Source organism: Equus quagga, chromosome 6, assembly GCF_021613505.1.
Source record: "Equus quagga isolate Etosha38 chromosome 6, UCLA_HA_Equagga_1.0, whole genome shotgun sequence".
Taxonomy (NCBI): Eukaryota; Metazoa; Chordata; class Mammalia; order Perissodactyla; family Equidae; genus Equus; species Equus quagga.
Genome location: NC_060272.1, coordinates 14390622 through 14404258, shown reverse-complemented (window position 1 = coordinate 14404258; position 13637 = coordinate 14390622). Strand labels below are relative to the sequence as shown.

The following is a 13637-nucleotide window of genomic DNA, read 5'->3' as shown; positions in this document are numbered from 1 at the left end:
CAATAGCACTATGATAAAAATACCTAATATTGGCTGAAAGCTTATCTTGTGCCAGTACTGTTCTAAGATCTTTATATGTATTAATTAATCCTCTTAGTAATCATATTCAGTACTATTATTATCCTATTTATCAAATGAGGCAACTGAGGCACAGAGAGGTTAAAAAATATCTTCATGTTACACAGCTGGTAAGTGGTAGAGCAGGAACTTGAACTCATTCTGGATCTGAAACCCAATCTCCTGACCAATATGCTACTCTGCTACTGGTACTATGATGGTGGTGGTAAAAGTCATCACTGAGGGGGCCAGTCCAGTGGCACAGTGGTTAAGATCACACACTCAGCTTTGGCGACCCAGGGTTTGCAGGTTCATATCGCAGGTATGGACCTACACACTGCTCATCAAGTCATGCTGTGGAGGTGTCCCGCATACAAAATAGAGGAAGATTGGCACAGATGTTAGTTCAGGGCCAATCTTCCTCACCAAAAAAAAAAAAAAGTCATCACTGAGATGCTAAGAACTATTCTACATATTTCCAAGTTAACTCATGCAATCCTCTCATTTATTCTACTAAGGAAACAGTATCATTATCCAAATTTTGCAAATGAAGAAATTTCAGGTAATAGCTGGCCCAAGGTCACATAGCTAAAAAGCAGCTGAGCCACATTTTAAACACAAGAACTCATGCATCAGAGCACTCATGCCTACTACGACATAATTCTGCCTCTATATTATACCTGCCATCTTCTAAAATGATAAAAAATAAGACAATTTTAAAGTCAGCTATTATATTTCTACCACAAATATTGCCAATTTTGGAAGCATTTGCTTAAATCTGCTAATTCACAGATGGTACTTTTACAAGCAAGAAAACTTGATGATAAAATTCTTTTCATATTTACCTGAACCACACCCATACAGGAATCCAGAAATATCGATCCTTTTGGTTCTTTGGAGATCTTTTCATCTTTATAAAAATTCAAATTGTAGGATCCATCACCAAGTTGAATCAGGTGGAAAAACCGTCTTTTAAAAGACTGAGAGAAAAATACACAGCTATTGTTTCAAAAATGAAAAGTCACGATCTCTATTAATAACTCACAACCATGCATATATGTAAAAACCATTTCAATTCTCTCCAGAACAAATGCCAATGCCCCAGGTAACTGGGTAGTTAATATAGAGAAGAAAGCCTGTGTTGGCAATTGCACCTTTGCACTAGCCCAATGATGATCTTTTAATGCTGGTGGTCAGAGGGTGATGAGGGGACATGGGTCGAAGGGTCTGTACTAATGGGGAATGATGACCAGGGAGGCAGCTTACTACCCAGACAATGTCACTTTTGTCAGGAGAAACACCATGCCCATTCATCTTAAGCATTACTTCTAAGACCTATAGCAAAAAGGGTTTAATCAGAGAGAAAAGTACGGTGATGGGCCTCCTTACCCTCATGGTCACGCTTATTGCACTGTTCATGTTGCCTTTGTACAGCCAGCCATGCTTGGTGATCCCACCTTTCTGAGAGCCAAGGGAGGCAGCATCCTAGGAGAGAAGGAAAACACCACAATCTCTTGATAGTACCTATGTTATTTGCTGTGAGTCTGGTCAATGGGGAAACCATTCAATTGGTGCCAGATTGCCCCTTCCCCCTTTACTGGAGTAACCGTCTGACACTAACACCTACAAGTTACTTTAGAGTCCACTTAGCAGTAAAAGAGAGAGAGAGAAGCCTAAATTTCTGAAAACCTTAGTCCATTAAAAGACAAAGCTAGTTCCAGACCCAATTTTTATTTTTAAGTGTTTAATGAGCCACAGAAAGTACATACCATACTTGACCACTCAAGTTGTAAGGTCTCGTCTGATTTCATGAAAAATGTTTTCAAATTATACTCCCCTATAGTTGAAGGACAAAAAGCAAATTCCTGGAATACTTCCCAGAGGCTTAGTTCAGGGAAAGGTGAATAAAGAAAGGAAGGAAATGTGAGGCAATAGAGAAAGGAGAGATAAAGTGAGGGGGCAACAGAATAGAAGGCAAGAGAGGCAAGAACGCAACAGGCATAGAGGACAGAAGGAGAGTTAGACACATCAAGAGAAACAGCCAGAAAAATAAAGAAACATCCTTCTTCAAGTTCTGACCCCAAGCTCTGAGATCTAAGTTTAAGGAGGTGGGCATGTGGCTGCAAGCTGCTACTAAAAATATAGGCATATATTGGTACATGTAATAAACAAATAAATGAAATACATATACACACACAAATACACACTCTGGCAAGTCTTCTGCCACACCCTGATCCATGCTAAGATTGCTCCCTTGTGACTCCCTTGCCCCTTTAAGGTCGTGCCCGATACATACTTCAGCAGGTACTGTGGGAAGAGAGGGCCACACAGCGTCAGGTGACCCAGCTCACACCTCCTAAGACTAGTCTCTGATGACGATCTTTATTTTTGTAATCAAGTGGACAATTGTAGACAGACTCATCGTAGGCTTTGTTTTAGACCATCTCAATAGTAACACTGGTGGTTTCATTGTTGTTATTGTTAACAATAATAGAAATAACTTACCTGTCTAGGATTTTACAGTTTGTTGTGTGCCCTTACATGCATTCTTTCAATTGATCCTCTTCTTACTATTAATCAGCACCAAGTTTTTCATATCGTTTTCCATCTTGAATGACCACATAACTCTTTCCAGAATTAATTTAAAAGGAGTTTCTAAAATAATTTGCTACCATGGACATTGTTAACATTCTTGAGTGGCCAGTGTTACAGCTTAGCTAACAATTAAAAGAAAAAGGAAAAAAAACCCCTAAACTCACAGTGAGGCACCCAATATTGAGTCATGGAGAATGAGAAATGCACAGATGGGTGGTACTGACCTTTTATTGGTTTCCCTGGCTCAGTGGACATAGTCACCTTAATGCCCTGCTTTCTTTGTACTCTTCTGTATCCATAATCATTTCTCCAATAGCAGGGGAAGTGAGCTTGTTAAAATCAGAACTTCTGGGTACTACACACTTCACTCAAAGCAATCACTAAAGAAATAGTCATTTAAAATCTACTGGCTGCCAGTTTGTTTCAAGATATCCTGTTGAAAAACAATCTAAACTTAAGGTCTAACTAATCTTGATATCTTTTAACAATGCAGCCAGTTTTTATCCAAGTCTTTGAAAATGATCTCAGAACAAATAAACAGGACCAGAAGAACATGCAATGCTAAGCAGTCAAGTTGAAACAGAGATCTTATTTCAATCAATCAAACAATACATTTAAAAAACTTCTCCGTCTGTTTCAAAAAACATTCCAATTCCTATTTTGGCTAAATGTTGGTAATTTTCTAATTAATCTTCTAAGTCTGTAAAATAAATCAATTTTTAAATCTGCAATCAATCATCCTACCTCGTCTTTGTCGACCTCCTCATCAACTTCATAGACGTGAACTGGAAGTTTATCCAACTTGGCCACTTTGCTTTAAAAAGAAGAAAGAAACTTGTTTTATAATTACCTAATCCATTAAGAGATACTGCATTTCTTCCCCCAACAGAAGAACCAGCATATAACAAATCCAAAGCTGGCCCACTTAGATAAAGTATAAAAACAATCAATGCCATTTCTTTTCAAAGTGGGTGATCCAAGAGTTAGACAGTTCCCAAAAACACTGTAGAAAAGATGGCAGAGCTTGTTGGGAGTTAGATAGGTATATTAAAAATGAGAAATTCTATTAACAAATAAAGACTTGGTAGATTTAACTTTTAATATGAAGTTCACGAGAGAAAATGGAAAATGGGGTGACTGCATTTAAAGGATTGGGAACCACAATCTTAGATGATGGCATTAACAACAAAAACACGACAATAACGATGGCAGCCAGCATTTGTTAAACAGTTATTATGTGCTGGGCACTGTGCTGTGTACTTCACACGTGTTACCTTCTTCAGTCCTTTAGATGGTGGAGACTGGTGCTAAGACCATTTAACAGATGAGGAAACTGAGGCTCACAGAGGGCGGAATAGCAGATGACACAGGCAGACTACAGAATGTATGCTCTTAATCACTGACAATCCTCCCTTCCTTTCTCATCACACAATTGGAAACTCTTACTAAAGCCAAAAGGTAAAACCTACCAGGAGTAAAAGTATATCATACATTAAGTACACTATATCTCACAGTCTACTCTCCTTTAGCCATGAGAATAGTATGAATGAGAGTGTCAGTGAAGACAGGTCAATCCAATCAAACGGAAAAAATTAAAAAATCCCCAAGTGAGTATTGGGTAAATATAGAATTAAGAAGCATACCCATCTGGAGAAGATAATGCTGAAAGGGAGTGTTCTCGGCTGAAGTTTAAAAAGAGGCAGTCGGGAAGTTGGCTGAACACTCTTAAGGAGTGGCTGAACCACACAAATAGGAAAAACAAATAGCTGGGTCCATTGAGAATAGTATAAACATTTCAAACTCACAGAACAACAAATACAAAGAAAAATATATTAATAGGGTCTCCAGTAAAACTTTCATTGCCGATGATTACTTTTGAAACACAATTCACTGTTATTTGCTTTCAATTTTCATAATCAATTATACTTAAATTTGCCAACTGCATCATTTCAGGATGTACCATTTTATAACAGATATCCTCTCAAAGTGAGACCTATCTACCCCGGTTCACTGTAACCACCACTAATCAATCTAAACATACTTGCTTTTGATGTATTCTAGAACGAATTAACACTTTAAAGGAGGTAAAGAAATTTGTCCAGGAAAATGCTTGTTTTTTCATTTACTTTTTTTAAATATAAAACTTATTCAATATAAAATGCTTTTTATGTCTCTTCGGGGTACCCTGAAAACAATCACTGGACATAATTAAACCATCCATGTGTTTATTACCACCTATCAATCCCAGAGTACTAGGTTTGGTTCCTATTATCAAACCCCTGTAAACAATAGCTACTCCATATACACAAAAACCATCTAGAAATATTTTCTCTGATTGCATATAAAGTTACATACCCCCTTAAAATTTCTCTGATTGCATATAAAGTTACATACTAAGCATTTCAAGAACAAAGAATTCTCCCTATGTGTATAACCCCACCTTGAGTGGTCTGACCATTTACTCACTTTGGAAGCTGCCGAAACTCTCCTGAGTAATCTTCATATTTATAGTTCACCAGATGCCAGTCCGAGTTATAGGTTTTGATGCACTATTGGTGGGGAGGGGATTAAAAAAATAAAAAGTATAAGATGAACAGAAAAAAGATACGTGATGACTTTAAGAGAACATTTGGGTAGGTTTATGAATGCACACCTATACAAACATGAAAAAAATGCTTTCCCCTCAACTATCTCATGCCTGAAATTCCACCATCAGAGGTTCCTATGATGCTTACGAACCACTAAAATGGGTCACTTTAAGTTACCATTATCCATGATCTGAGAGCTGATTTTACAAGGAGACAAACTTCACCTCATCTTGCTGCATTTACATAACAACCTCTTGTTTCTTACTTTAAAGTACTTGGTTCTTAAGAAGTCACGTGGCCTCTTCTAGAACATGAAAGTGAATGGAAACCAAAACACACTTTCAAGGTGTTTACTAACATTACAACTAGCTCTGTTAGTCAACACTATATAAATTTGTCCTCAGTTTTTCCTTCTAGTTTATAAGGGACAGAGTGAGGTTATTAGGAGGAAAGATTTAGATTCCAATTCATAGTGGCACCATGACATCTTCACGTGTATGCACATGCCTGAGTGTATAGAATGTACAAAGTATGGAGCATCCCATTGCCAAGTATTTTATGGTGACACTAACCTACAGAGACTGCATTAAACTACTTTGCTATACGACAGACTCAACAGACCAGCATGGTGTCTTTTATTCACCTATCCAGGAGGACTCATTGAGTAGTTTGTACAGTCTTAAGATTATAAGCCTGAATCTGCCAGATCTTCAAATATGAATGAGTCAAAATCAATCAGCGAAGCATATGAGTCAGTTACCATCAAGTTAGTTCAAATGATTTTAGGCAGCTCTTGACAACACATACGTGGAATGGCGAAAAAAAGGGAACGAATAAGTGAAAACATAGGTAGATAAATGTATTTATATCTTACCTACTTTACTTGACTCTGGCTGTAACAAATATCACAAACAAAGCCTCTATTTTGCCCATGTCATTTTATTGTTTATATTGCCAACCTTTTTTATCTATATCACAGCATATACCTGACAGCCTTCTGAAGCAAACTCCCCTCTACCTCCAAAGTCATGAAAATAACAACAGCAAGTGCTTCTCTTATGCCAGGCTCTATGCTAAGCACTTTATTGGCAAGGGTGTAAAGGGAAAGTAGTGTAAGCTTTTTATATTATCATTCTGAGAGGTGGCATAAATAGCTGAAAAGGGTTAAGGACATGTGGGAGCTGAACAACTTTTCAATTTCCTTGCTATATAGTTACAAATAGTTTTAAATACCATTTTATTCTTGTAAATGCTTTTTAAAAAATTTTCAAAGCATTTTCATATTTAGAACATGAGACATCCACACTCAAAATTACATTCCAAAACTAGTATGATGTCAGAATTATTTGTAGGTTTGGATTTTCCCACTACTGTCCCTAGGTTCATTAGCACAGCTAAGTCAAGTCTGACTGTGCATGACACAGTCTTTTGGACATGTCCCTATTCTTTGTTCAGGGGGCCAAATCAGAGACAGCAGCAGCTCTCATAACCAAGGTGGTATTTCATCAAACATTGCAACTAAAGTTGTACTACCAAAGTCTATTGCAGGACATTACAACCTTTCTGAAGTATAAAATAAACTTGCCCGATGAAAAAGTAAATGAGTAAGCACAGATGTATACAACCAGTGCATTTATGAACAGAACAGCTGGATGCCCAAATTTTTAACAGCTTAGGCAAAAATGGATAAGAGAGATAATTATAATGTTTAAATATTTTAAATTATAAGGACTGCAAAAAATATAGTTAACCAGGTTAAGTAGCTAGAGATTCATTCATTTAATAAGGTATTGTTGACTGTCCATGGCAGGCACCCGCTAAATTCCAAGGAAGAAATACAGAATAAGGCAAGCAACCCCTATCCCTCTGGGGATGTAGAAAGTCTAGGAGGTAAGGGGTTCAATCAGAAATCAGTAGCAAGAAGAATGCATCTCTAAAAAGACAGGGATCTGACTGGCTGATTTCATGACTGACCTTTCAAACTTGTGAAATTCAGTAATATTTTGAAGTTATACTGAAGGTTTTTGAAGTTGTTTTAAAAAAAGCTATTAGGCCATTCTCCTCTGGATCAGAGGATGGAGAGGAAGTGTTGCTCCACCCCGCCCTAGTGGAAGGGTCCCAAGAGGGTGTAGTTATGTTGGTTCCAGCAGCAAAGAATGAAGTCGTTATTGCTCAACCCACATTAAAGAACTTAATGGAGAGTTGTCTCTCAAAAACCATATTTGTCAATCTATTGGGGGAATTGAGTTAATAATTTTGCTACATGCTTTAAAGCAGGGGTTGACAAACTTTTTCTGCAAAAGGCCAGATAGTAAATATTTTCAGTTTTGAGGGTCACATTGTCTCTATTGCAACCACTCAACTCTGAGTTGTAATGAGAAAGTAGTCATAGGGAATATGTAAATGAATGGGTGTGGCTGTGTACAATAAAACTTTATTTACAAAAACAGGCTGCAGGCCAGATTTTGCTGGTGGGTCAGTCACAGTTTGCCTGCATCCTGCTTTAAAATAAACATTTAAGACATAAACTATCTGGCTGTATTTGTCTGAAATATAGTAGCAAAGGAGATAAGAAACTACCTTTTCAGAAGGATGAGAGAACACACTTAAAAATTTTTAAATACATATTTAATTTTTTGAAAAAATCAATAGAAACTAAATATTGTTATTTTAATTGGTGTTCACTTACAAAAGCATAGCTTCCTTGTAATGGGCAAATTTATTGGTGGGCATATTTATCATTTAAATATCACCTAGAAAAATGGGAATAAAAATCCTTTTTTTTTTTGCTTGAGGAAGATTGTCCCTGAGCTAACATCTGTGCCAGTCTTCCTCCATTTTGCATGTGGGATACCTTCACAACATGGCTTGATGAGCAGTGTATAGGTCCACGCCTGGGATCTGAACCCCCAAACCCTGGGCCGCTGAAGTGGAACACATGAACTCAATCACTATGCCATGGGGCCAGCTCCCTCAAAATCTATCATTTTTATACGAAGGAATATATCAAGAAACAAAATTAAAACACTTAATTAGTTTATCCTACCTAAAAGCTTCTGGAGGAAGAAACAAACACACTAAGAAAAAAAGAACCCAAGCAATCTAAATGCAATAATTTCTCTTTCATCCTTAACAAGACAATCATTATTTGTAAGATCAAACAAGAGTAATAATAATCATACATTGATCAGAGACAGTCAGGCTCTGCTCATTATCACCTGGTACTTCATGAATATTGAACTAGTCTCAAAAATAAGTTGCAAGTATAAACATATAAATGAAGTAAACGGATACAGAAATTGTGTGCTGAGTCCCCATTAAAACAGTATCAACCACGAAGCCTCTGCCAGAGATGTCCACTGAGTTCATTTTCAAGTTTCCCCTTATTCCGTGCCTGTGAGATAAGTTCTGTAGAATTCACGTTTTGCCATTTGAAATGATCCCTCTTGACACTTCTGACTCTGAAAACCTCACGTCATCCTCCTATTTTAACTTCCATCATAAAAATGTAATCACCTCTGACACTATCTTGAAAATATCGTTGAAATTTAAAGAAAAGGGGAGGACTGTGAGAGAAAAATGACTTTTAAATACCATGTAAATTAATGCAGAAAAAGCACATTACCTCCGTGACAAATAAGCTCTGCGCTTCCTCGTGTGCGTTTGCAGGAACTGTCGAGCATTTGTATCGACCCTGTCGTCTCAGAATGGCTGTCTGTGAAGGAAAGCACGAGGAAATGACTAGGGTAAGTGAAGACGGAAAGGTGCCAGCCTCCGAGCGCATGGGGGCCTAGCCTGGACACAGTCATTTCAGTCTCTACCAGCCGGTGCAGCTTCCTCCTTCCTTACGGCACACACAACAGATCCCATTTGGTATCCTAGAGTTGTAAAGCTGTGCAGGGCAAAGGCTCCAGCTTCTTTCTGGATCAGGGGCCCAATGACCCCTCCAGGGAGCTCTTTGGCTCCCCCCAGGCAGGGAAGAGGCCCCTTTCAGAGTCTCTAACTCTCTCACCCCAAGTGCTTTCTCTAGTCCCGCTGTATTGCCTTTTATTTGCCTTAATTGCCTTTTTTTAATTGTGGTGAAATCAACATAACATAAAATTTACCATTTTAACCATTTTTAAGCATACAGTTCAGTGGCATTAAGTACATTCACATTGTTGTACAACCATTACCACCATCCATTGCTTAATTGCCCTTTACATCCATTCTTGTTCACTGCCACATCCCCAGTGCCTAAGAGCAAGCTAATGAGACATGTAAAAGGTCCTTAATATTTGTTGAGTGAATCTATGAATTATGAATGCTATTTCCCCTCCTATGAACGTTATAACTGATTTTGTTTCACGAGGACTAAGTGCTTATTTTAAATAATAAAATGCCTCATGACTTTAGGAAGCAGCACATCTATCTGAATTAACATTGTTTAGAAGGGACTGTAGTGTCAATACAGGAAATTGGGCCTCAGGCTTCAGAAAGGAATGTTCTAGACTTTTTCTCCCATGGACTGCAATCCGTGGATACTATTAACAGATCATACATGAAAACATTTCTAACTGAATCTACCCTGTTGACTCTTCAGGCTAATTACTAAGCTGGGATCTCCCAGCATCTGTCCCAGCTGCTTCTCTCCTTTCTTTGGTTGGAGGAAGTTTTAGGTCGTCAAGTCTTAGATCCCTCCTTCTCCAGCAAAGACAGAGAACTCCAGGGCATATATTTTGTGTATAATTTAATTTTATTTCCTGCCCATAATTTCTATATTGTGTCTGCTTCACCGATATTTACTCTTTTCTTGCACTGTGTCCATCTTTGAAAGTAATCTTAAATTCTGCTTTCAGAGGAAGCGTCCTTTATTCTAAAGGAAGAGAAGGAAGGAACTCTATTCTCCACCAAAGTCCTTCCCAGGTGAATTATGAATTCATTCGGCCTCTGGGACGGCTTTCAAAACCCTGAGTCTCGGTTTCTTTGCAAATATTACAAACGATGACCTTTATTACATACCTGTTCCCATGAAATGCAATAGAGATGTGTGACAGTAAGCACTGAAGAGGTATAATCTACTCAAAAAGCTTCAAAGTAATACATCAATTATAAGACACTGTCAAACTATTAAGAATCAGCTGTAATATCAGTAAAGGGAAATTGTTTAAGAAATTGTGTGTGCTTCAAAGAAGGATACAGACTATCTCCCCACTTATTGTGTCCTTATCTTGATTTATTTGGGTCTATCAAGATTTTTGAAACTAATTATTATACTTTTGAAATGTTCAGGAAATGGCTCAGGTCAAGAAATAGAGGACTATTAGGGTCATTTCCAGCCCATTTCCCATCACAGCACTAGGAAGAAAGAAAATTTACTATAAAATTTTCCCAGTGGAACTACCAACTCAAGAAACTTTAATTATGTGACACTTTTCCAAACACCCCTTTAAGGTGAGAAAAGTAAAAGAAAATGGATCTTTTTTATTATTCTCATGGATCAAAGTGACATTATGCTCACACTTAAAAAAAAAAAAAAAGCAACTTCAACCATTAAAGAGAGATTTGACTTTTAAAAAATAAGAGATGCTGGGCATAATTAAACCAATGATCCATGTATTTATTACCACCCACCAATACCAGAATAACTAGGTTTGAGTCCGTAACTATCAAGTCCTAACTTAGATTTTGACAAAGGTTAGTTTTCTGACCAGATAGAACTCTTTTTTTCCCCTAGAGACTTCATCCAAATAAAATTAATGCATTTCTTTAAAACCAGTCACTTAAATTAGTCATGCTTCTTCAGTACATATCTTAAATGCTCTTTTTATGTCTATTTCTTGTTGTACATACTATTAGATCTGTTTTAGATAATCTCTTTTCAGTAGAGGCATCCTTCCTTCCCAAATATGTTTGCTGTTCCTCACACCAAAAGGTGAGTCTATTTTCCCTCCCCTTGAATCTGGGCTGCCTTTGACCAATAAAATGAGGTGGAAGTGATGCTGTTCCAGTTCCAAACCTAGTATTTAGGAGAACTGGCAGTCTCTGCTTCTTCCTTCTTGGAAGACAACCACCACCTAAAAAGTTCTACTACCTTGAGACCACCATGCTATGAGGAAGGCCAAGCTGGCCATGTGGAGAGGTCATATATAGAAAGAGGCCCCACCGGCCCCCACACTTGATTCCAGCCATTCTGGTTGAGGTACCACAAGGTGAGTGAAGAAGTCATTTTGGACATTCCAGTCCCTGCAGACACCAAATAAAGCAGAACTACCCAGCTCAGCCTCAACCAAATTTCAGAATTACTAGAAAAAACAAATTATTGTCTTACTAGTCTTTCAGGTAATTTGTTACTCAATAATAGATAACTGTAACAAGACTGTGAGGGACTAAGAACATGTCCTAGGTGAAGTAACTGGAGAATACTGCCATTTTCAAGCAAATGTCTTCCAAGTACTAGTAACACTATAGCATTAGGACAGGAGCATTGAAGGGATACACTAAGCTGAATCTGGTTTCCACACTCACCCTTGTGTTCAGTCAATGTCCTAAGAGTGGTCAAGTAAGAGAGAGAAAAATGTCTGTTGGACCTTGAGAGTAGACTTCAGTGGCTTCTCTTTCTCATTCTATTGATCATTTAAGGGCTCAGCATAAACATCACTTCATCCCTCCCTCCCTTTACTAGGTCCCTACTTTCTACCACCAGACACTGACCTAGCAATTGGAGACACAAAGTTTAATAAAATATAGTTGTAGTTCTTACAGAGCTTACAGTCTGATGACAGAGGAAGATGAAGAAGCAAATTATTAGAGTGTGAGAAGTACTACAGAAGGGTATAAGAGAAAACAGCACAGAGGCAGAGGCTGGTATGAGAGGAAAGAGAAGGGGAGGAGAAGAGGACATCAAGAAGATGTGCACAGAGGCAAAGACTTGTTTAAGCTAAATTGTATAGGATGAGTATAAATTGTATTCAGTACAAAAGGAAGAGAAACTTGAAATAAGCTTACCCTTGGAAAGTTAAAAGAGCAAATCAGGACATAATAGAGATTAGCTCTTTGCACATACAAAAGAAACAAACCTATTAAGTCCAAGAACTCAAAGGAAAAACTGCATAGAACTCAAATTAAACTTGAATTAAACAACACTAAAACCCCAACAACCTACAGCCTAGTCAATGGTTTTAACTCATCTGAGGAAAGAATGGGCCAACAGAAAGAACAGGGCTTGCATGACTGGAGCAATTGTGTCAGTGCCTTTATCACCATTTAAAAGGAAAGGCTGGGATCCATCAGGATATGACCTACTGGGGTACTACTGGACTTGGCACGAATAAGTAGTCACTGTTTGATGCCACCAGATGCCAAGGTCTTCCCACTCATTGTCTTTGCTCTGAGTCCAGTCTCACCAACCCACTTGTTTATAATGTGATTCCCATTTAGACTTTCCTAATTAGAGAGAATGAACAGCCAATGAACATAATCTGATTTGCCTATTAATTAGAGTTCTCAATGCACATTATTAAATGGTATTCTGGTTTGTTCTCCTGTGGGGTTGACTGCTACAACTCAGTTCTCCTGAGCCCAAACAACTCTGGTCATATTGACCAAACTCAGACTCTGGGCTTGCAAAGCTGAGATCTGATCCTAGACCTTGGTGACCTTATCAACCACGCTCCATGAGGCCCTATCTGATAGCTCGTCAGTCTCTGACTCCATTATCTGAAAGTCTCCTGCAGGCACGTGTCCTTCTTTCCCCCACCAGATTGTAGAATCCTTTGAGGGCAGGAGACACATCTTTCTATTTGTACCCATATGCTAAGTTCTCAATAAACGTTTCAAGAATGAATGCATAAAACAGTCTATGGAGTAGAAATAGGAACCTACCAATAATCATCCATTACTTGCATATAAGGTTTTTTCTATTATTATAAAAAGTTCTCTGGTCCATTATGGAAATTGACAAGAGAAGACTATAGCATAAGTGAATGCTCTATTTCAATTCCTTCATAGATTTTATGTATTAAAAGTTACATTCAGGAAATAGTCTACTATATGCCAAATCGATTCACATTAAATTTCTGTGGTTTTATTTATTTGGCTTATAAGAGTCCAAATCAATACCAGGAGATTTATACTCAATGAACACTAAAGCTCGTCTCAAAAGCAATGTTAATTTTCTTTTTCATGGTTGTAGTATTCTTTTCTACTTTTCCATCAGTTAAAATCATATTCCTGCTAAAAGATGGGTCTGTATCCATTTTATATAAATCAGTGTCAAGGTGGACATTCAAAGAATATCAGTCCTATTCCTATGTTTGGAAATAAATTATTTCCATTCTACTAAGAAAGCTTAGTAGCTTTCCACATTTGCGGGGGGGGGGGGGGGGAATTTAACACTATGACGTGTGATAAGATCTG

The 13637-nt window shown here is 37.8% G+C and overlaps 1 protein-coding gene across 14 annotated transcripts in view; it reads right to left on the bottom strand.

Moving 5' to 3' along the window:
- Positions 1–13637, bottom strand: part of DOCK9 (dedicator of cytokinesis 9) — a 273741-nt gene that overhangs the window by 122919 nt on the left and 137185 nt on the right. For all 14 annotated transcript variants that reach the window (XM_046664993.1, XM_046664998.1, XM_046664997.1 and 11 more), the window contains exons 3-7: positions 8866–8955; positions 5119–5201; positions 3397–3466; positions 1447–1542; positions 903–1037 (exon numbers count right to left, since the gene is read on the bottom strand). In XM_046664993.1, the coding sequence (XP_046520949.1) occupies positions 903–1037; positions 1447–1542; positions 3397–3466; positions 5119–5201; positions 8866–8955 (474 nt within the window). The remainder of the gene's footprint in view (positions 1–902; positions 1038–1446; positions 1543–3396; positions 3467–5118; positions 5202–8865; positions 8956–13637) is intronic.